Source organism: Salmo trutta, chromosome 23, assembly GCF_901001165.1.
Source record: "Salmo trutta chromosome 23, fSalTru1.1, whole genome shotgun sequence".
Classification (NCBI taxonomy): domain Eukaryota; kingdom Metazoa; phylum Chordata; class Actinopteri; order Salmoniformes; family Salmonidae; genus Salmo; species Salmo trutta.
The window spans coordinates 10210935-10233659 of NC_042979.1; the positions used below are offsets into that span (position 1 = coordinate 10210935).

Sequence of the window (22725 nt, forward strand, 5' to 3'; positions counted from 1 at the left end):
TTTAAGCTTTTCATTGCTTTAATAAAGGCTTTACACACTTTTTTTTCTCATTACAATAGACTGGTATTACTTAATTTACCGTTCCAAACAGGCAGAACAATTATATTGTAATCTAACAGCACCTGTTTGTCAGATAATACGCACGCAGCTGTCGCTCCTATACCCTCCTTGTTCTTGATCTCCTTCATATTGTTATTATGATCATCGTTCTAATAATAAGTGATTATCATTAATAGGCTTTGTATCGTAGCTTTGTATAACCACCATCGAACTGGAGGCTTAAGAACAGGTCCTGTTTAGTCTTAATACTGTAACTTACTTAGGCCTATATTTCAATATATATATAGGCTACTGTATCAATCATTCATTTGTTCATGCCATCACACACTGTAGGAGACATTCAGGCATTGAAATGCAATCGAGCATTTTAGATTTAAGATTAAATTCAGAGGGAGCTTTGAATAATTAGCCTGAGCAATAAATAAACCGCAATTCACGAATGCATGCAACAGGTTTTAGTCTGCTGTAATAAAGGCTTTATAAATAAATAAACAAATGGTTAGAAAGGACACTTAGTGTTTACACTTCTAAATGGTCAGAAAAAATGATATTGTAATCTAACAGCAGTGTTCTGAGTTTATTACCAGTGTTTATGTGATTATGATAGGCTATAGGTCAGGCCATGTTGGTCGCATGCGATGCTTACATGTTTCACGTAAGAGAGCAAGGGTTGAGGGAATAGGGAATGTTTTTCCCGAACAATTTAGGGATTTCGGTAACCAAAACATTTCAGTTAGAAACAAGTAAAACTAAATGGCTGTAATGATGGTGCAGCATCAACACGGACAGCGCAATAAACAGTTGCTGTGGTGCCTTTTCGCTGCAGTAGGGAGGAGAGCGAGACAACGTGCGCCAGTCACACAGGCACTCGCTGTCGTTTTTTAAAGTATGACCATCGGGCTCTTTTGAGTCATCTGTCGTAATGATTTAGTCAAACGGTGTGCTTAAAGCATCGGACAAGCTCATTGCATATGTCGTTTTTATTCAAACGCATAGGGGGTGTGTCTGTCTATAAATAGAAAAATAAGGTTAAACATTTCGATCGGTGGAAAGAACAGGACCGCTCTCGGTCGAAGATTTGTTGTTGTCTGGGACAGCCCTACTATGGATGCTGCAGCAGATGAATTGATCAGTGTGTGTGTCGTCTCAGGGTGCTCCAGCTGATGAACCTAACAGACTCGCGGCTGGCCCAGGCGGGTAACGAGCGGTTGGAGTTGGCCATGCTCAGCTTCTTCGAACAGTTCAGGAAAATCTACATCGGAGACCAGGTGCAAAAGTCCTCCAAGGTAAGTACTTTTACTGTTACCACACACACACTGTTATGCTTCAGACCTGAAACGTGATCTAATGTTGAGATGATCCACAGCAGTATTGTGTCTAGGACAATACTAGGCTTGAGCGGTATACCGTATACCAGGGTGTTTAGAAAAAGCCACAGGATGGTCTTTCTTTGCAGTTTTTCAATAAATTTGAATAGTTGTAGCTACTTTTTTTAAGTTAATACCTTCAGTCAACTTGTGCAATACGTTAGGAGACTAAGCCGATTGCCTTCTTCATTTCACCTGTCACATTATGAAGCTTAACGTAGTTCCCCGGGAATCAGTTGAGCCAGTCACGTGTTAGTACAGTAAATAGCACAATGGGAGAAAGCGAGCTGATGGCGTTCTATATCTATCGGCGAGTCTGTTTGTACAGCGCACGTGAGGTGAAGTTACACTTGTATGAAACTAAGTGTTTGCCATCAGATATTTTCTAATGGATTTCTGCCAGAATTCAGAACTCTGGATGAGTTATCTGTACAGCTACCATTTTGTTTTCCTTTGCTTTTTACTAGTGAATATTATTATTATTTTTTAAATATTTTTTTCCCCCTCTGTTCTCCCATCTGCTCCGTGTACACGTGCTGCATCCCCTTTGTTCATTTACACAATTTCTCTTGTAAATGGCCACATTCACCAAAAATTATATTCGGTAGCTACTAGCCATTATTGTATAACTTTACAACCTGGATTTTTCTGTCTTTGCAATTATTTTATGTTCGTTTTCGCTTGTTAGCATTTAGCTAACAGCATCTGTGATTTCGCTATTTGTTTGTGCTAAATTTGTTAGCATTCTGGTAATAGATGCCCAATGGATTTTTCTTGCGTTTTTAGCACCCCCTTGTGTGCTATGCCAGTAATACCATAAATCCCAGAATGAGAGAAGGACGATATGAAAATCTGGATAGCGTCCAAGCCTAGACAATACAGTTTATCCTATCCTATTAAATGTCTGACTAACTCTGTTAATCTCTCTCCCTCTCTCTCTCTCCCTCCCTCCCTCTCTTAGACTGTTACTAGTTAGTTATGTTATATTTTAACTAGCAGCTCTTTTGTCCCAGACTCCATTGTCTGTGGGTGTGTTAAAGCAGACACAGCCTTTCTACAATACAACTTGGGCTGACTGACTGCGTTTTCTTTGTGCTGGGCAGAGGCTGCAAAATGTGAACAGCCCAGATAAGTGGCGACAGTAGAGAGAGCAGCCCCCCCCCCCCCCCCCCCCCCCCGCGCTACATGTCTGTTTGGTGTTATAGTAATCCTCTCCTACCCCTTCCTAGTGGCATGGTCAGTGTTACTGCTAACATTGCTAGCCAGAGAGAGCCCAATGGAAGTGGGGTGGAGGCAGGGGAGTTGTAGAATAATTCGTATGATGAGGGCTCTGGAATGTCTGATATTTCAGGGTGTGTATGTGTGAGATGGACCGTATGAGTCTGACCTGTCAGATTACAAAACAATAAAGACCAGCAGATGATACATACCCCTCACTCTAATCCCCCACCTTCCCTCCCGCTACTTAGGCAAATCACCCTAAGCTCTGCTTAATGTAACACTACCACACACACACACTACCTCACATTTCCGTTTGACATTTTAAACATTTAGCGACTTAGTTAGAGATTTCATCTTAAGACAGCTAGGTTGGACAACCACGTACAGTGCATTCGGAAAGTATTCAGACCCCTTTCCACATTTTGTTACGTTACAGCCTTATTCTAAAATCGATTAAATAAAAACATTTCCTCATCAATCTACATACACTACCCCATAATGACAAAACAGAAATACCTTATTTACATAAGTCTTAAGAACTTTTGCTATCAGACTGGAAATTGAGCTCAGGTGCATCCTGTTTCCATTCATAATTCTTGAGATGTTTCTACAACTTGATTGGAGTCCACCTGTGGCAAATGCAATTGATTGGACATGATTTGGAAAGGCACACCTGTCTATATAAGGTCGCACAGTTGACAGTGCATGTTAGAGCAACAACCAAGCCATGCGGTCAAATGAATAGTCCATAGAGCTCCGAGGCAGGATTGTGTCAAGGCACAGATGTGGGGAATGGTACCAAAAAATGTCTGCAGCATTGAAGGACCTCAAGAACACTCTGGCCTCCATCATTGTTAAATGGAAGAAGTTTGGAACCACCTCTTCCTAAAGCTAGCCGCCCGGCCAGACTGAGCAATCGGGGGAGAAGGGCATTGGTCAGGGAGGTGACAAAGAACCCGTTGGTCACTCTGACAGAGCTTCAGAGTTCCTCTGTGGAGATGGGAGAACCTTCCAGAAGGACAACCATCTCTGCAGCACTCCATCAGTCAGGCCTTTATGGTGGAGTGGTCAGACGGAAGCCACTCCTCAGTAAAAGGCACATGACAGCCCGCTTGGCGTTTGCCAAAAGGCATCTAAAGAACTCTGACCATGAGAAACAAGATTCTCTAGTCTGATGAAACCTAGCTGGAACTCTTTGGCCTGAATGCCAAGCATCACATCTGGAGGAAACCTGGCACCATTCCTACGGTGAAACATGGGGGTGGCAGCATTATGCTGCGGGGATATTTTTCAGAGACTGGGAGACCAGTCAGGATCAAGGGAAAGATGAACGGAGCAAAGTATAGAGACATCCTTGATGAAAACCTGCTTCCGGACAGGTCTCTGAATCTCGAGTGGCCCAGCCAGAGCCCAGACTTGAACCTGATCGAACATCTCTGGAGAGACCTGATAATGGCTGTGCAGCAACTCTCCCCATCCAACTTGACAGCACTTATGAGGATCTGCAGAGAAGAATGGGAGAAACTCCCCAAATACAGGTGTGCCGAGCTTGTAGCATCAGGTAGCCTAGTGGCTAGAGCATCGGGCCAGTAACCAAAAGGTTGCAAGATCGAATCCCCGAGCTGACAAGGTAAAAATCTGTGATATACATTAGCAAAAACAAATCTATTTTAGAAAAGGCTGTAATGTAACAAAATGTGGAAAAGGGGAAGGGGTCTGAATACCTTCCTTATGCATGTTCTCATTAATAGTACTTTTTTCCTAAATACAGTAGTTTACTATCAGCAAAATCAGAGCTAGTAAGGGGGGGAAGGTATGTTCGTTCACAAAAGGCATTTTGCTCACACACACTAATATACCTCAGAGCTGTGGTGGAATGTACGGCCATGCTGGGGAGATGCGAGCAGAGTTGATGTGTGTTTTGTCGTCAACCCTGTGGAGATTTGTAAGTCGCTCTGGATAAGAGCGTCTGCTAAATGACTTAAATGTAAATGAGATGTATGGCTGGTGTCACGCTGCAGATGATTATATCCTAGTTCTCTCCTACTTTAGCTGTGTAGCTGCTCTCTCTTTTAGGTTGGTGTTCCAATGGTTAATAACGTGTGTCTGTGTGTGTCCCAGCTGTACCGGCGGCTGTCAGAGGTTCTGGGGCTAAATGATGAGACCATGGTACTCAGCGTCTTCATCGGAAAAATGTGAGTTTACTGTGGTATTGGTACTAGTACTGGTACTATGAAGTAACGATTGATTGATTACCATTTGTGATTGCAGCATCACCAATCTGAAGTACTGGGGCCAGTGTGAACCGATCACCTCAAAGACACTTCAGTTACTCAACGACCTTTCCATAGGATATCCTTTACCGTGTGTGAGAAAAGGGGGGGGGGGATTTCGTTTTGATTAATTTCCAGCTCCTGTGTTGTCTCCTTGACGGTGTGTGTGTACATACAGCAGTGTGAGGAAGTTGGTGAAACTCAGCGCTGTTCAGTTCATGCTGAACAACCACACAGTAAGAACCCTTACCCTGACCCCTAACCTCCTGAAACTCAATTTATGCTTTTTGATTCAGTTATTTTTTCGTAATGCCCTTGGCTTTTCTCCTATGTCAGAGCGAGCACTTCTCCTTCCTGGGCGTGAACAACCAATCAAACCTCAGCGACATGAGATGCCGCACCACATTCTACACCGCGCTGGGACGTCTGCTGATGGTTGACCTAGGTAGACACACACACACACATACATGCATGCATACATACATACATACATACATACATACATACATACATACATACATACATATCTACACAATTATCAGTAATATTTCTTATTTGGGTAACTTTTCATTCTTTCACCTTTTCGTGTGTGTGTAGGTGAGGATGAGGACCAGTTTGAACAGTTCATGCTGCCCCTGACGGCAGCGTTTGAAGCGGTTGCTCAGATGTTCAGCACCAACACGTTCAACGAGCAGGAGGCCAAGAGGACGTTGGTGGGGCTGGTCAGAGACCTGAGAGGTATCGCCTTTGCCTTCAACGCCAAGACCAGCTTCATGATGCTCTTCGACTGGATGTATCCTTCACTGACCCCAGACCTCTATACAACCTCAATCCTGTCCTCTAACCTGACCTGTAACCCCTGACCTTTACTGACCAGGGCTTAGGAGGTTGCAAGGTTACAGAATGTTAGTCATATTTCTTCTAGACAATGCATTCCTGTCTGTCACAGAATAGGGAATCACTGTAACAGCGGAGTTGTGATTGACAAAGTGGTGTCCTTTACTAGAAGCAGGGAGTGTCATTGGTTGACAGTTTTGTCCTTAACCCCTCCCCCAGCTACCCAGCCTACATGCCCATTCTGCAGAGAGCAATAGAACTCTGGTACCACGTACCAGCATGCACCACTCCTGTCCTAAAGCTCATGGCTGAGCTCGTCCACAACAGGTACACAAACATGCACACTCCTCTAGCCCTGATTTTCCGACCAAGTGCCTCCCTGATTCCCGAGGGGGAAAAAATTATGGCAACTGGAATAAATATGTACAATTTCGATGTTGCACTAATGCGGAAATACTAAATATGCAATGCTACCAGAACCCTGACACTTCTCCCTCGACCTCTAACCCTGTGTCGAGATTAAAGCTGGAATTCTTAATGGTGAAACTGCCATGTCCATTTGTGATATGACAATGAAGTTTCTGCAGACAACGAACACTGTTTATTCCCCTCTGACATCATTGCATGTGCAATAGAACAGCGGTGTACTGCAATTTCTTTTTTTATCACAATGCGCGACTCTCCCCAACTCTACTTCGTCAACAAAACAAAAACAATACTGGCCATAGGGGGGAAGTGGGGCTGTTTTCCCTACTGCGGATTCCATTATTAACGCCGGATTCCTGATCTAGCACCTTCCCGCTTAATTTTTTTATAGGAACTCTGGAACAATAATATAGATTTTCTAAAGTTAGAAAATGTTATGTCACACTAATGCAAAAATACAAAATGTGCAACACTAGAAGCCTACCTTTATTTAGGATACTCGATACAAAGTCCCCAATAGAAAATGTCTACATGGCTTCTATGACATGCACTGCAACACGCAACCTCTCGACACAGTCACGGTAGGTCATTTACATCCAACATTTCTCCTCTACAGTTTTTTCATTCAAAGAACTCCCAAACTTCAGCTGTGTTGCACTATAGAGGCTCCAAAATATAAACTGCGGCTGCTAACAAAACACCTAATGCATTGTGTCTGCGAAAGCGCTCAAGGAAGTAGACGTTCGCAAAAATATTCCATGTTACATTATCAAAAGCGATAGGTCAGATTCACAGGGAATTGATTGAAAGCTGTCCATAGTGCTGATTTAATGCTATTGGTACTGTTAGGTTCTAAATGAACCTATTAAAACTCACGAGCGATTAGTAAAGCTTAAACCAAGTTTATTCACCCATTGGGTCAATACAGCTGCATAAGACAAAATAACATTCACCCAAGCACTCATATGGGGCGGCATGTAGCCTAGTGGTTAGAGCGTTGGACTAAGTAACCGAAAGGTTGCAAGATCGAATCCCTGAGCTGACAAGGAAAACATCTGTAGTTCTGCCCCTGAACAAGGCAGTTAACCCACTGTTCCTAGGCCGTCATTGAAAATAAGAATTTGTTCTTAACTGACTTGCCTAGTTAAATAAAGGTACAATATAAAAAGTGATTTTTAAAAAATATATATTTTTTTTACCCATTTTCTCCTATGCGGAGTCTCCTCCTACACATCTGAACAGCCAATGCATCTCTGTTGCTAGATAGAACCTTGATGATATCTGTTCTTCCTCCATCTGACCTGACTTCTACCCTGAAGTGCTCACTCATCCACACTCACGGCTGTCATGTTGACTCGTACCAGAATCTCTCTCTTCCTCCCATATGGTCCCTTATGGCTAACAATAACGCATACGGACAGAATGTAAACATTATACATTCCCCTCTCTCCCTCAGGAACATGAATAAGTATATTTCATATTTTCAGAACCCAACAGTACTATTTGACGCTGTTTGCTTGTCTGTCACAGTGAATATACAGTTGAAGTCGGAAGTTTACATGCACTTAGGTTGGCATCATTAAAACTCATTTTTCAACCACTCCACAAATTTTTTGTTAACAAACTATAGTTTTGACAAGTCGGTTAGGACATCTAATTTGTGCTTGACACAAGTAATTTTTCCAACCGTTGTTTACAGACAGATTTTTTTCACTTATAATTCACTATCACAATTCCAGTGGGTCAGAAGTTTACATATTAGTTAACTGTGCCTTTAAACAGCTTGGAAAATTCCAGAAAATGTCATGGCTTTAGAAGCTTCTGATAGGCTAAATGACATAATTTGAGTCAATTGGGGGTGTAACTGTGGATGTATTTCAAGGCCTACCTTCAAACTCAGTGCCTCATTGCTTGACGTCATGGGAAAATGAAAAGAAATCAGCCAAGACCTCAGAAACAAAATTGTAGACCTCCACAAGTCTGGTTCATCCTTGGGAGCAAACTCCTGAAGGTACCACGTTCATTTGTACAAACAATAGTACGCAAGTATAAACACCATGTGACCACGCAGCCATCATACCGCTCAGGAAGGAGACACGTTCTGTCTCCTAGAGATGAGCATAGTTTGGTGCGAAAAGTGCAAATCAATCCCAGAACAGCAGCAAAGGACCTTGTGAAGATGCTGGACGAAACGGGCACAAACGTATCTATATCCACAGTAAAACAAGTCCTATATCGACATAACCTGGAAGGCTGCTCGCCAAGGAGGAAGCCACTGCTCCAAAACCGCCATTAAAAAAGCCAGACTACGGTTTGCAACTGCACATGGGGACAAAGATCGTACTTTTTGGAGGAATGTCCTCTGGTCTGATGAAACAAAAATAGAACTGTTTGGAAATAATGACCATCGTCATGTTTGGAGGAAAAAGGGGGAGGCTTGCAAACCCAAGAACACCATCCCAACTGTGAAGCACGGGGGTGGCAACATCATGTTGTGGGGTGCTTTGCAGCAGGAGGGACTGGTGCACTTCACAAAATAGATGGCATGATGAGAAGGAATGTTGTGGATATATTGAAGCAACATCTCAAGACATCAGTCAGGAAGTTAAAGCTTGGTCGCAAATGGGTCTTCCAAATGGACAATGACCCCAAGCATTCTTCCAAAGTTGTGGCAAAATGGCCTAAGGACAACAAAGTCAAGGTATTGGCGTGGCCATCCCAAAGCCCTGACCTCAATCCCATAGAAAATGTGTGGGCATTACTGAAAAAGTGTGTGCGAGCAAGGAGGCCTACAAACCTGACTCAGTTACACCAGCTCTGTCAGGAGGAATGGGCCCAACTTATTGTGTGAAGCTTGTGGAAGGCTACCCAAAATGTTTGACCCAAGTTAAACAATTTAAAGGCAATGCTACCAAATACTAATTGAGTGTTTGTAAACTTCTGACCACTGGGAATTGTGATACAGTGAAATAATCGGTCTGTAAACAATTGTTGGAAAAATTGTCATGCACAAAGTAGATGTCCTAACCGACTTTCCAAAACTATAGTTAACAAGGTATTTGTGGAGTGGATGAAAAACGAGTTTTAATTATGTGGACACCTGCTCGTCGAACTTCTCATTTCAATATCATGGGCATTATTATGGTGTTGCCCCCCCCCCCCCCTATGCTGCTATGTTAGCCTTCACTCTTCTGGGAAGGCTTTCCACTAGATGTTGAAACATTTGTGCGGGGACTTGCTTCCATTCAGCCACGAGCATTAGTGAGGTCGGGCACTGATATTGGCCGATTATGCCTGGCTCGCAGTCGGTGTTCTAATTCCTCCCAAAGGTGTTCGATGGGGTTGAGGTCAGGGCTCTGTGCAGGCTAGTCGTGTTCTTCCAGAACGATTGTGACAAACCATTTCTGTATGGACGTCGCTTAGTGCATGGAGGCATTGTCATGCTGAAACAGGAAAGGGCCTTCCACAAAGTTGGAAGCACAGAATCGTCTAGAATTACATTTTTATGCTGTAGCGTTGAGCTTTCCCATCACTGGAACTAAGGGCCCTAGCCCGGACCATGAAACAGCCCCAGACCATTTTTCCTCCACCAAACTTTACAGTTGGCACTATGCATTGAGGCAGGTAGCGTTCTCCTGGCATATGCCAAACCCAGATTTCTGTCGGAATGCCAGATGGTGAAGTGTGACTCATCACTACGGAGAATGCGTTTCCACTGCTCTAGAGTCCAATGGCGGCGAGCTTTACACCACACCAACCGACGCTTGGCGTTGCACATGGTGATCTTCTCGGCCATGGAAACCCATTTCGTGAACCTCCAGACAGTTCATGTGCTGACGTTTCTTCCTGAGATAGTTTTGAACTCTGAAGTGAGGGTTGCAACCGAGGGCGGACGATTTTCACGTGCTACTCGCTTCAGTCCTCGCCAGTCCCGTTCTGTGAGCTTATGTGGCCTACCACTTTGCGGCTGAGCTGTTGCTCCTAGACGTTTCCACTTCACAATAACAGCACTTACAGTTGACCGGGGCAGCTCTGACAGGGCAGAGATTTGATGAACGAACTTGTTGGAAAGGTGGCATCCTATGACGGTGCCATGTTGGGAGTCACTGAGCTCTTCAGTAAGGTCATTCTACTGCCAATGTTTGTCTTTGGAGATTGCATGGCTATGTGCTCAATTCTATACACCTGTCAGCAACGGGTGTGGCTGAAATGGCTGAATAGACTAATTTTCAAGGGGTGTCCACATACTCTTGTGTGTATATATGGTGTATCTAATGCTGCGCTAAACGAAGTCACTACATAACTCGCTTATCATAGTATATACAGTCAGAATCTTCCCAATTGCCCTGATAGCCAGGCAGCTGCTCTTAAAGGGGAGAGCATACAAGCTGGGTGACATATTTCTGTCGGCGGGAAAATTACCGTCATTTTCACAAGCTGTAATAACCTACAATTATTTGACCATTTGGACAACAGTGCTTCATAGGCCTACATTAAAACTATAAGCTACAGAAACTAAATAGTAGGGTGACTTTGAAAGAACTTTGAGTTGATTCAATTGCAACATACAACAAGAAACTGTTAGATTCCTCCGTGTATTTCTCCATTTACGGTGGTATAATTGTCCCTTTTCCCCCTGCTGGTATTTATATGCTTTTAGATACCACTTCTGGTTTGAACTAGAGTCTCAGGATACCTGGGAAAGTCTTGCAATTTTCTTGGGATGGAAAATTGTTAGATTTTTCTTGAAAATAGGAAACCCTAACTCGGTGTTTGTTTCCAGGTCACAGAGGTTACAGTTTGACGTGTCGTCGCCCAACGGAATCCTGCTGTTCAGAGAAACCAGCAAGATGATCACCACCTATGGTAAAACATTTTAAGTGTCTTATTGCAACAGTTGCTGTTCACTGGAGCATTGTGATTGGTTGGTCAGCCACGCAATTTTCTGTTCATTTCCTTGGTTCTCCCTCTCCACTTCTCCAGGTAATCGTATCCTGACCATCGGGGAGGTGCCTAAGGACCAGGTGTACAGTGTGAAGCTGAAGGGAGTCAGTGTGTGCTTCTCTATGCTGAAGGCTGTGCTTTCTGGGAACTACGTCAATTTCGGGGTGTTCCGTCTCTATGGAGATGACGCACTGGACAACGCACTACAAACCTTCATCAAACTGCTGCTGTCCATACCACACAGCGACTTGCTGGTAGATGCTTACATAGACACAGTGATCTATTTCTCTGAACATTGTAAATATACAATCTGACAATGGCCGTTCCAGCACACTTTCACCAACTCTCCTTCTCTCTCCTGTCTGCATCCCTCCCTCCAGGACTATCCCAAGTTGAGCCAGTCGTTCTACAGTCTGTTGGAGGTGTTGACTCAGGATCACATGAACTTCATTGCTTCTCTAGAGCCGCATGTCGTCATGTACATACTGTCATCTATCTCCGAGGGACTCACTGCACTGGGTAATATATATATACACACTGCACCACACTGCACTGGGTAATATATACAGTTGAAGTCGGAAGTTTACATACACCTTAGCCAAATACATTTAAATTCAGTTTTTCACAATTCCTGACATTGAATCCTAGTAACAAATCCCTGTTTTAGGTCAGTTTGGATCACCACTTTATTTTAAGAATGTGAAATGTCAGAATAATAGTAGAGAGTGATTTATTTCAGCTTTTATTTCTTTCTTCACATTCCCAGTGGGTCAGAAGTTTACACACTCAATTAGTATTCTGTAGCATTGCCTTTAAATTGTTTAACTTGGGTCAAACGTGTCGGATAGCCTTCCACAAGCTTCCCACAATAAGTTGGGTGAATTTTGGACCATTCTTCCTGACAGAGCTGGTGTAACTGAGTCAGGTTTGTAGGCCTCCTTGATACCACACGCTTTTCAGTTGTGCCCACAAATTTTCTATGGGATTGAGGTCAGGGCTTCGGGATGGCCACGCCAATACCTTGACTTTGTTGTCCTTAGGCCATTTTGCCACAACTTTGGAAGTATGCTTGGGGTCATTGTCCATTTGGAAGACCCATTTGCGACCAAGCTTTAACTTTCTGACTGATGTCTTGAGATGTTGCTTCAATATATCCACATAAAATTCCTGCCTCATGATACCATCTATTTTGTGGAGTGCACCAGTCCCTCCTGCAGCAAAGCACCACCACAACATGATGCTGCCACCCCCGTGCTTCACGGTTGGGATGGTGTTCTTCGGCTTGCAAGCCTCCCCCTTTTTTCTCCAAACATATCGATGGTCATTATGGCCAAACAGTTCTATTTTTGTTTCATCAGACCAGAGGACATTTCTCCAAAAAGTATGATCTTTGTCCCCATGTGCAGTTGCAAACCGTAGTCTGGCTTTTTTATGGCGGTTTTGGAGCAGTGGCTTCTTCCTTGCTGAGCGGCCTTTCAGGTTATGTCGATATAGGACTCATTTTACTGTGGATATAGATACTTCTGTGCCTGTTTCCTCCAGCATCTTCACAAGGTCCTTTGCTGCTGTTCTGGGATTGATTTGCACTTTTCGCACCAAAGTACGCTCATCTCTAGGAGACAGAACGCGTCTCCTTCCTGAGCGTTATGACGGCTGCGTGGTCCCATGGTGTTTATACTTGCGTACTATTGTTTGTACAGATGAACGTGGTACCTTCAGGCGTTTGGAAATTGCTCCCAAGGATGAACCATACTTGTGGAGGTCTACAATTTTCTTTCTGAGGTCTTGGCTGATTTCTTTTGATTTTCCCATGATGTCAAGCAAAGAGGCACTGAGTTTGAAGGTAGGCCTTGAAATACATCCACAGGTACACCTCCAATTGACTCAAATGATGTCAATTAGCCTATCAGAAGCTTCTAAAGCCATGGCATCATTTTCTGGGATTTTCCAAGCTGTTTAAAAGGCACAGTAAACTTCTGACCCACTGGAATTGTGATACAGTGAATTATAAGTGAAATAATCTGTCTGTAAACAGTTGTTGGAAAAATGTATTGTGTCAAGCAGAAAGTAGATGTCCTAACCGACTTGCCAAAACTATAGTTTAACAAGAAATTTGTGGAGTGGTTGAAAAACGATGTGTGACTAACGCGTGTGTGTGTTTTGCTATAGATACCATGGTGTGTACTGGGTGTTGTTCCAGTCTGGACCACATCGTCACCTACCTGTTCAAACAGGTAACAACTGCCTCCATGTAGATCTATAATCTATTCATATGTTCTGTATTGATATGAATGTAAATCAAATGTATTGTTATTTCTATTCAGCTGTCTCGCTCCACTAAGAAACGACCTGCAGCTATGGCAACAGATGACCGCTTCCTACTCATCATGCAGCAACACCCAGAGATGATCCAACAGGTACAAACACACATGATATTTGTTTTTTTATTTTGAATACATTTACAAAAATGTCAAAACTGTTTTTTGCCTTGTCATTATGGGGTATTGTGTGTAGATTAAATAGATTCCATATTAGAATAACAATATTTGGGAAATGTCAAGGGGTCTGAATACTTTCCGAATGCACTGTAAGTAGGCCAGTTGTAAAATAAATATCATTAGCCTATTGCTGTGATTTTGTTGGGTAGCCTATAGTACAGGCATTCAACTTTTGAGGTTTAATTTCTTACATCTAGGGGTTCCGCTAGCAGAACGCCTCGCCAATATCCAATGGAAGAGCGTGGCGTGAAATACAAAAACCTCAAATGCAATAATTTAAATTTTTCAAACATACGACTATTTTACACCATTTTAAAGATGAGACTCTCGTTAATCTAACCACATTGTCCGATTTCAAAAAGGCTTTACAGCGAAAGCAAAACATTAGATTATGTTAGAGTACATAGCCAAAAATAATCACACAGCCATTTTCCAAGCAAGCATTTATGTCACAAAAATCCAAAACACAGCTAAATGAAGCACTAACCTTTGATCTTCATCAGATGACACTCTTAGGACATTATGTTATACAATACATGCATGTTTTGTTCAATCAAGTTCATATTTATATCAAAAAACAGCTTTTTACATTGGCGTGTGATGTTCAGAAAATGTATTCCCACCGAAAACTTCCGGTGAATTTACTAAATTACTCATCATAAACGTTGACAAAATACATAATTATTTAAAAAATTATAGTTACAGAACTCCTTTATGCAATCGCTATGTCAGATTTTAAAATAGCTTTTCGGCGAAAGCACATTTTGCAATATTCTGAGTACATAGCTCAGCCATCACGGCTACCTATTTTGACACCCGCCAAGTTCGGGGCAACCTAAACTCAGAATTAGTATTAGAAAAATTGTATTACCTTTGCTGATCTTCGTCAGAATGCACTCCCAGGACTGCTACTTCCACAAGAAATGTTTTTGTTCCAAATAATCCATAGTTATGTCCAAATACCTCCGTTTTGTTCGTGCGTTCAGGTCACTATCCAAAGGGTAACGCGCGAGCGCATTTCGAGACCAAAAAATTCTAAATGTTCCATTACCGTACTTAGAAGCATGTCAAACGCTGTTTAAAATCAATTTTTATGGTATTTTCTCGTAAAATAGCGATAATATTCCAACCGGACAATAGTGTATTCATTCAAAGAGGAAAAGAAAAAATCTTGAATGCGCATATCCAACCTCTTTGTCACCAGGCAGACCACTGAGCTACTATACTCTGCCCAGAGACAGGAGACGCCTCAATCCGCTTTCTGAAGGCTTTAGAGAGCCAATGGAAGCCTTAGAAAGTGCTACGTAACCCCACAGATACTGTAGTTTCGATAGAGAATCAAAAGAACTACAAATTATCAGACAGGCCACTTCCTGCTTGGAATTTTCTCAGGTTTTTGCCTGCCGTATGAGTTCTGTTATACTCACAGACACCATTCAAACCGTTTTAGAAACTTTAGAGTGTTTTCTATCCAAATCTAATAATAATATGCAAATATTTGACTCTGGGCCCGAGAAGTAGGCCGTTTAATTTGGGTACGTTTTTCATCCGGCTGTGAAAATACTGCCCCCTATAGCGAAGAGGTTAAACATATCTTTAAATATGCAACAAGTATTTTTTTTCCATTCTAAGGAGCCATTTTCTTTGGCTAAATGAAGATCTAACTTTAATGTTGTGTTTGCCGCAGTATAATGGAATTACGATGTTAGTCACATGCAAACCATGAAAAGGATAAACCAAGTAGACTGAGATGAAAAAATTAACAATGTAATGCTGAAGTTTAATAACCTGTTCATATTTTCCCTAGAAACAATGGCTTTACTTACTTTTGTTATTACCCTAATAAAGTTGAGAAACTTTTGAACATTTGGTGTGTTGTGGCTATGATGGGCTTTAGCTACAGCAGGCCTGCGTAAAACGGTGCTCCAACTACCTCGACAGTTGAACTTGATGTGAGGAAGAATGTTTTAGGCCTACCAGAGTAACTCCTTCAATGTAACAATATATAATGCTCATCTTTATCAAAAATATTCTGATCGAAATTAACGATTTAGCCTCCTTCTGTACGCCTATATCTTTATAGCAGTAGTAGACTATCTGGGTCAGTTTGGGTCTGTTTTTCCACAGTCCTTTTTCCGAACTGGTCTGACTGTCCTTGAGTCCATTCGGAACAGGCCCCAGTTTTATTTATTTCTATTTATGCATATTGGGTTGGGTGGGAAAGCCACGGGTCCAACATTTTGGACCTGTGAAGACCTCTAATGGGTGCTATTCTGTTTCTCAACTGTGCTGCAAAAGAAAGGAAGACAAAGTAGGCAAATCGCCTCATTGTACAGTGCATTTTCACAAAGGCATGCACATGGTGTCAGTTTAGGCCAGGGATGGGCAACTTTGGGGGTGGGGGCCACAGAGTTCATTTTGTGTAATTCTACACATTTTGCCTTGGGGCATAGAGAAAAAGTTGTTTCTTTTTGAAGCATGTTTGCTGAAATTCTACAAATTGTTCCATAGGGTGGAGAGAGATGTTTGCAGGTTTTAATATGATACACTATATATACAAAAGTATGTGGACACCCTTTCAAATTAGTGGATTCTGCTATTTCAGCCACACCCTTTGCTGACAGGTGTATAATGCAATCTTCATAGACAAATGCAATATTCATAGACAAACATTGGCAGTAGAATGGCCTTACTGAAGAACTCAGTGACTTTCAATGTTGCACTGTCATAGAATGCCACTTTTCCAACAAGTTTCTGCCCTGCAAGTGCTTCCCTGTTCAACTGTAAGTGCTGTTTATTATGAAGTGGAAACATCTAGGAACAACAACGGATGAGCCGCGAAGTGGTAGGCCACACAAGCTCGCAGAACAGGACCGTCGAGTGCTGAAGACGATTCTGTGCTTCCGACTTTGAGGCAACAGGTTGGGGAAGGCCGTTTCCTGTTTCAGCATGAGAATGCCCCAGTGCACAAAGAGAGGTCCATACAGAAATGGTTTGTCGATCGGTGTGGAGCAACTTGACTGGCCTGCACAGAACCCTGACCTCAACCCCATCGTACACCTTTGGGATGAATTAGAACACCGACTGCGAGCCAGGCCTAAATGCCCAACATCAGTGTCCGACCTCACTAATGCTCTTGTGACTGAATGGAAACAAGTCCCGGCAGTAATGTTCCAATATCTAGTGGAAAGCCTTCCCAGAACAGTGGAGGCTGTTATAGCAGGAAAGGTGGGACCAACTTAATATTTATGCCAATGATTTTGGAATGGGATGTTTGACGAGCATACTTTTCATCATGTAGTGTATCTGAGTGAGACTAATAAAATCAATGATCTGATCGGGCTGCCAGTTTCCCATCCCTGGTTTAGGCTATTGTTTACCATTTTTTTTGTTTCAGCAAACATTAGGCTACTGTTCAATACAAAAATGTTGAGTAAAAACGTCATTGTTGAAGAGACAAAAAGGGAACTTGACTGTACAGTGCAATTTCTATATTTGCGGGTTAGGGTCATGTGCGTGCCTCAGAATTTCACTATCACATAGTTGGGCGGTTGAGGATGGGTTATTAGTAATTACGGGTGGGTGCTGGTGAACAAACGGCTGACCCGCGCTTCACTAACACAAACACATACTAATCAATCTGTGTGTTTGTCCTACAGATGCTGTCCACAGTGTTGAACATCATCATCTTTGAGGACTGCAGGAACCAGTGGTCCATGTCCAGACCTCTACTGGGTCTCATCCTGCTCAACGAGAAGGTACAGGTACACAACCACACACCCACTATCCCACCACTCCCTGGAAGACGTGTGGGGGTTAAAGGGTTTTCGTCATATGGATTCTGGAGAGGCCATTTTTGAGATCTGCATGAAAAATCTCTGTGGGGCTTGTTTGGAGATTACATGGCCTAAATCAGAAGCATGTCTGTTCTACGAACTACACTACACTACCGTTCAAAAGTTTGTGGTCACTTAGAAATGTCCTTGTTTTCCATGAAAACATACATGAAATTAGTTGCAAAATGAATAGGAAATATAGTCAAGACATTGACAAGGTTATAAATAATTATTTTAATTGAAATAATAATTGTGTCCTTCATACTTTGCTTTCGTCAAAGAATCCTCCATTTGCAGCATTTACAGCCTTGCAGACCTTTGGCATTCTAGTTGTCAATTTGTTGAGGTAATCTGACGAGATGTCACCCCATGCTTCCTGAAGCACCTCCCACAAGTTGGATTGGCTTGATGGGCACTTCTTATGTACCATATGGTCAAGCTGCTCCCACAACAGCTCAATAGGGTTGAGATCCGGTGACTGTGCTGGCCACTCCATTATAGACAGAATACCAGCTGACTGCTTCTTCCCTACATAGTTCATGCATAGTTTGGAGCTGTGCTTTGGGTCATTGTCCTGTTGTAGGAGGAAATTAGCTCCAATTAAGTGCCGTCCACAGGGTATGGCATGGCATTGCAAAATGGAGTGATGCCCTTAAATTTCCCACTTTACCACCACCAAAGCACCCCCAGACCATCACATTGCCTCCACCATGCTTGACAGATGGTGTCAAGCACCCCTCCAGCATCTTTTCATGTTTCTGCGTCTGATGAATGTTCTTCTTTGTGATCCGAACACCTAAAACTTAGATTAGTCTGTCCATAACACTTTTTTCCAATCTTCGTCTATCCAGTGTCTGTGTTCTTCAGCCCATCTTAATATTTTTATTTTCAGTCTGAGATATGGCTTTTTCTTTGCAACTCTGCCTAGAAGGCCAGCATCCCGGAGTCGCCTCTTCACTGTTGACGTTGAGACTGGTGTTTTGCGGGTACTATTTAATGAAGCTGCCAGTTGAAGACTTGAGGTGTCTCTTTCTCTAACTAGACACTCTAATGTACTTGTCCTCTTGCTCAGTTGTGCACCGGGGCCTCCCACTCCTCTTTCTATTCTGGTTAGTCAGTTTGCTCTGTTCTGTGAAGGGAGTAGTACACAGCATTGTACGAGATCTTCAGTTTCTTGGCAATTTCTCGCATGGAATATAACCCACAAATGCTGATGCTACAGATGCTCAACTAGTCTAAAGAAGGCCATTGCTTCTTTAATCAGCAAGTTTTCAGCTGTGTTAACATAACTGCAAAAGGGTTTTCTAATGATCAATTAGCCTTTTTAAAATGATAAACTTGGATTAGCTAACACAACGTGCCATTGGAACACAGGCCCATTATCAGCAACCATCACTCCTATGTAGATGTTCCATAAAAAATCTGCCGTTTCCAGCTACAATAGTCATTTACAACATTAACAATGTCTACACTGTATTTCTGATCAATTTGATGTTATTTTAATGGACAAAAAATGTGCTTTTCTTTCAGAAACAAGGACATTTTCTAAGTGACCACAAACTTTTGAACGATAGTGTATATTTTCTCTGTTGTGTGCACTGAACTGACATACACTGTGTACAAAACATTAGTCTCATTCCATGAGACTGACCAGGTGAAAGCAATGATCCCAGTGTAGATGAAGGGGAGGACACGGGGTTAAAGAAGGATTTTTTTTTACCTTTTTGTTTAAAAAAAAAAACAACGTTGAACCCAGTTTTCCATTGCTACCACCGTACCACGTTTAATTCTCTTCTACTCCTTCAATTGCGCGCGTGACATTTTACAAATGCAGTTACAACCGGAGTTTCAAGCGCGATTTAGGTGCAGCTGTGCAACAGCGCTCTTAAACGGGCAACGGTGTCTTAAGTGCAATCACATACTTTGTAATAGAATTTTTGGGGAGTGAATAATAATTAGGAGGTTGTGTCCAGTGGGGTAAATGCAGAAGAACAAACCCCATGATTCAGCCTATGTACATTTTTTTTGTTTGTCATTATGCTACATTAGTTGGGCTACAGGTGATCATGCTTATTGCTTATAACACCTTTGATAATATAGACCATGCGTAGGTTATGTATGGTCCAATATGTTAAAATGGTCACCAATATGTTATTGGGCTCATTTCTGGAGGTGGAAATTATATTTTAGATGGTGTCATTATTTTTAATTCATTTTGGAGTAGAATGCTTTTTAGCTTCTGTCCTACATAAAAATTATCCTGGGGAAGACCCCAGACCCCCTAAGCAAGTTAAATACATGTTCAAAATGAACCCCTTTCCCTAAAAGCATGATGCTAATTACTTTCTTACATGAAAGGGGAGGTTAACTTGGCCCCAGACAATCAATCTGAGATCGACGTAAGTTTCAGTCATGGGATTTTTTTGTTTGTTGCTTTAATCCCTGCATGTGGTAATTGTTACTGAGTGGACGATCCTGGTTAAAAAATGAAAAAATCCTGACACAGCCTCTACCTGTGTGTGTGTATATATACCTCCATTCCTGCAGTATTTGGCCAATCAGAGAAGCTGAATTTTTGTCTGGGTGTGTAGTATTTTGCAGACTTGAGAAACAGTATTGTGAACAGCCAGCCTCCAGAGAAGCAGCAGGCCATGCATCTCTGCTTTGAAAACCTGATGGAGGGGATAGAACGCAACCTGCTAACCAAGAACCGAGACAGGTACACACAATCCCAGTGACCCTCTCTCCACACGTGTTATCTGTGTGCACAGTAACTGTTAACTCTCTCTGTATTAATGTGTGCAGGTTCACCCAGAATCTGTCGGTGTTCCGGAGGGAGGTGAACGACAGCATGAAGAACTCTTCTTACGGAGTCAACAGCAATGACATGATGAGCTGACCTTCCACGCACTCCTGCTCCACACAGAGCAGCTTCCCCCCCAACTCAACCCCTCCTCTCACCCTTCCTCTCCTCCCCCTTTTGGTTCCCCCCTCCTTTTTATAGAAGCCTATAAATATACAGATCTATTTTAAAGCCAGTTTGTAGAGGTCACCGCAGGTCACTCTGCTGCTCGCTGGGAGGAGAGGGGGAGAAGGAGGATACCTCTACACATTCTGGCGGGAGAGGAGTGGGGGGATGAAAGAGGAGAGCGGGTGAAAAGGGGGAAGCTGGTAAATGTAGTTCTCTGCTTCTGCCTGCCTTGTATAGAAACACAACAAAACAAGTGTACATTTTTTTTCATAACATTTTGAACAATGTTTATATTGATTGAATTTAAAACAAAATGAGAGACGTGTGATTGAACTTTTTACAGTGTAGTGAGTCAGTGCACCTGTTTGTCTGTGGGGAGCAAACTTTCTACAGGGGATGAGAGCACTAGAGCTGCAAAGGGGCAGAGAAAGAGTGGCTGTGTTGTACATTTCCTCTGGCCCTCTAGTTGGAGCGCTGTAAATACCCACCCCCCCCCTTACTCCCTAGACACTAACCCTAGCACCGAGACACTTTGCCTAGAAAATGATGACTTGTTCCATTAGGATTTGGGTGTGGGGCAGGGTTAAATGGGTTAAGGTTATGCTCCACTTTACCCTCTGGTAGGCTGGTTGGAGCTGACACTAACCTTAAGGGAGTCAGTTGGGTTAGGGGAGGGGTGAAGTGTCTGAGCAGGCTAGTGTGTAGGGGTCACAGATCTGATAACTCAACGGATAGGAGCGTCACTGCAGTCTCTGGTGTGTTAGTGTGAGGTGTGTGTGTGTGTGTGGCCTCCCGGGGTGCTGTGAAGGAGCGGTGAGCTCCAGCCAGAACCTACCAGGAAATTCTAGAACTTTCAGCACTCGTCTCCAAGCTCCCTGAAGGATTGTTTATTTCTAAATGATTAAATGAAGACTAATGCAACCTTTAGTAGAACAGAGGTGTGTATTACAGGGATATGGATGATGGGAATAAGAATACAGAACTGTGTATTAGAGGAGATGGGGGTTCAGAGTTCATTAGCAACTTGTGCTACTCTACAGATGTTGCTGCTAACTGTTTGTGACGACTAGCTCATCTCTAACCATGTTGATTTGACTTCCTGGTTTCTATTGTTTTGGTTCCCTGAAGTTTGTGTGTGTGTGTGGGATCAGTAGCTTGGTTCTCTGATGTGAGTGTGTGTTGGATCGGTAGCTTGGTTGAGTTGTGTGGATGTCGGCTACATATTATAGTGTCATCATTGACTGCAAATAAACGTCATTTGGTTTGTATACCGCGCTGTCAGTTCTTTCACTGCACAACATGGGTAATATCTTTAGTGTGTGGTGCAGACTAGCAAGATAATATCGTCATGAGGATTAAACAAACACAGGCTACATGCTGATTCCAGACGTCCATTTATTCAGATTTATGTATTTTTACCATTCACGAGACCAGTCAGTGAAGGCGGTCGGATACACACACATCGGGCAAATCAAAAAGGACACTTTTAGCCAGCACACTGGTCAAAAGTGGTTCACTATAAAGAATATTGTCATTTGAAACAAACTGTACAAGAACATACCCAGAAATTATTGCCAGAAATTAGAGAACCTAATTACATATACAATGCCTTAAAGTATTCACACCTTGACCTTTTCCACATTGTTAGTGGGATAAAAAAAATTGTCCTTTTGTGAACAATCTACACAATACTCATGTCAAAGTGGAGAAAATTTTATTTTTAGACAAGTATTCAACACCCTGAGTCAATCCATGTTAGAATAATCTTTGCACACCTGGATTGTATAATATATGCACATTTTCTTCAACCTCTGTCAAGTTGGTCATTGTTAGACAGCCATTTAAGTCAACTATAACTAAGCCACTCGGAAACGTTCAATGTTTTGGTAAGCAACAATATTTAGCCTTGTGTTATTGTCCTGCTGAAAGGTGAATGTCTCCCAGTGTCTGACAACCAGGTTTTCCCCTGTGCTTAGCTCTATTCTGTTTATTTGTATCCCAAAAAACTCCCTAGTCATGAAAATATTAAGTGGTACTCAGTGATGTTGGATTTGCCTCAAACAATGCTTTGTATTCAGGACAAAGTTAATTTCTTAGCCAATTGTTTGCAGTTTTACTTTGGTGCCTTATTGCAAACAGGATGCATTTTGGGGGAAATGTATATTCTGTACAGGCTTCGTTCTTTTCACTCTGTCATTTCAGTTATTGTGGAGTAACTACAATGTTGATCCATCCTTAAACTATCACAGCCATTAAACTGTTTTAAATTCACTATTGGCCTCGTGGTGAAAT

The 22725-nt window shown here is 42.4% G+C and overlaps 1 protein-coding gene across 4 annotated transcripts in view; it reads left to right on the forward strand.

Annotated features, from left to right (window-relative positions):
- Nucleotides 1-21701, forward strand: part of LOC115159280 (exportin-7) — a 32180-nt gene extending 10479 nt beyond the window's left edge. For 2 of the 4 annotated variants that reach the window (XM_029708848.1, XM_029708849.1), the window contains exons 15-29: nucleotides 1211-1346; nucleotides 4770-4843; nucleotides 4920-5000; nucleotides 5094-5157; nucleotides 5258-5366; nucleotides 5519-5714; nucleotides 5978-6085; nucleotides 10968-11050; nucleotides 11168-11382; nucleotides 11509-11647; nucleotides 13298-13362; nucleotides 13453-13545; nucleotides 17286-17390; nucleotides 20054-20181; nucleotides 20268-21701. In XM_029708848.1, the coding sequence (XP_029564708.1) occupies nucleotides 1211-1346; nucleotides 4770-4843; nucleotides 4920-5000; nucleotides 5094-5157; nucleotides 5258-5366; nucleotides 5519-5714; nucleotides 5978-6085; nucleotides 10968-11050; nucleotides 11168-11382; nucleotides 11509-11647; nucleotides 13298-13362; nucleotides 13453-13545; nucleotides 17286-17390; nucleotides 20054-20181; nucleotides 20268-20361 (1690 nt within the window). In that variant the 3' untranslated portion in view covers nucleotides 20362-21701. The remainder of the gene's footprint in view (nucleotides 1-1210; nucleotides 1347-4769; nucleotides 4844-4919; nucleotides 5001-5093; nucleotides 5158-5257; nucleotides 5367-5518; nucleotides 5715-5977; nucleotides 6086-10967; nucleotides 11051-11167; nucleotides 11383-11508; nucleotides 11648-13297; nucleotides 13363-13452; nucleotides 13546-17285; nucleotides 17391-20053; nucleotides 20182-20267) is intronic. The other 2 variants (XM_029708850.1, XM_029708851.1) reach the window with 1 other exon arrangement.
- Nucleotides 21702-22725: the final 1024 nt, after the last annotated feature.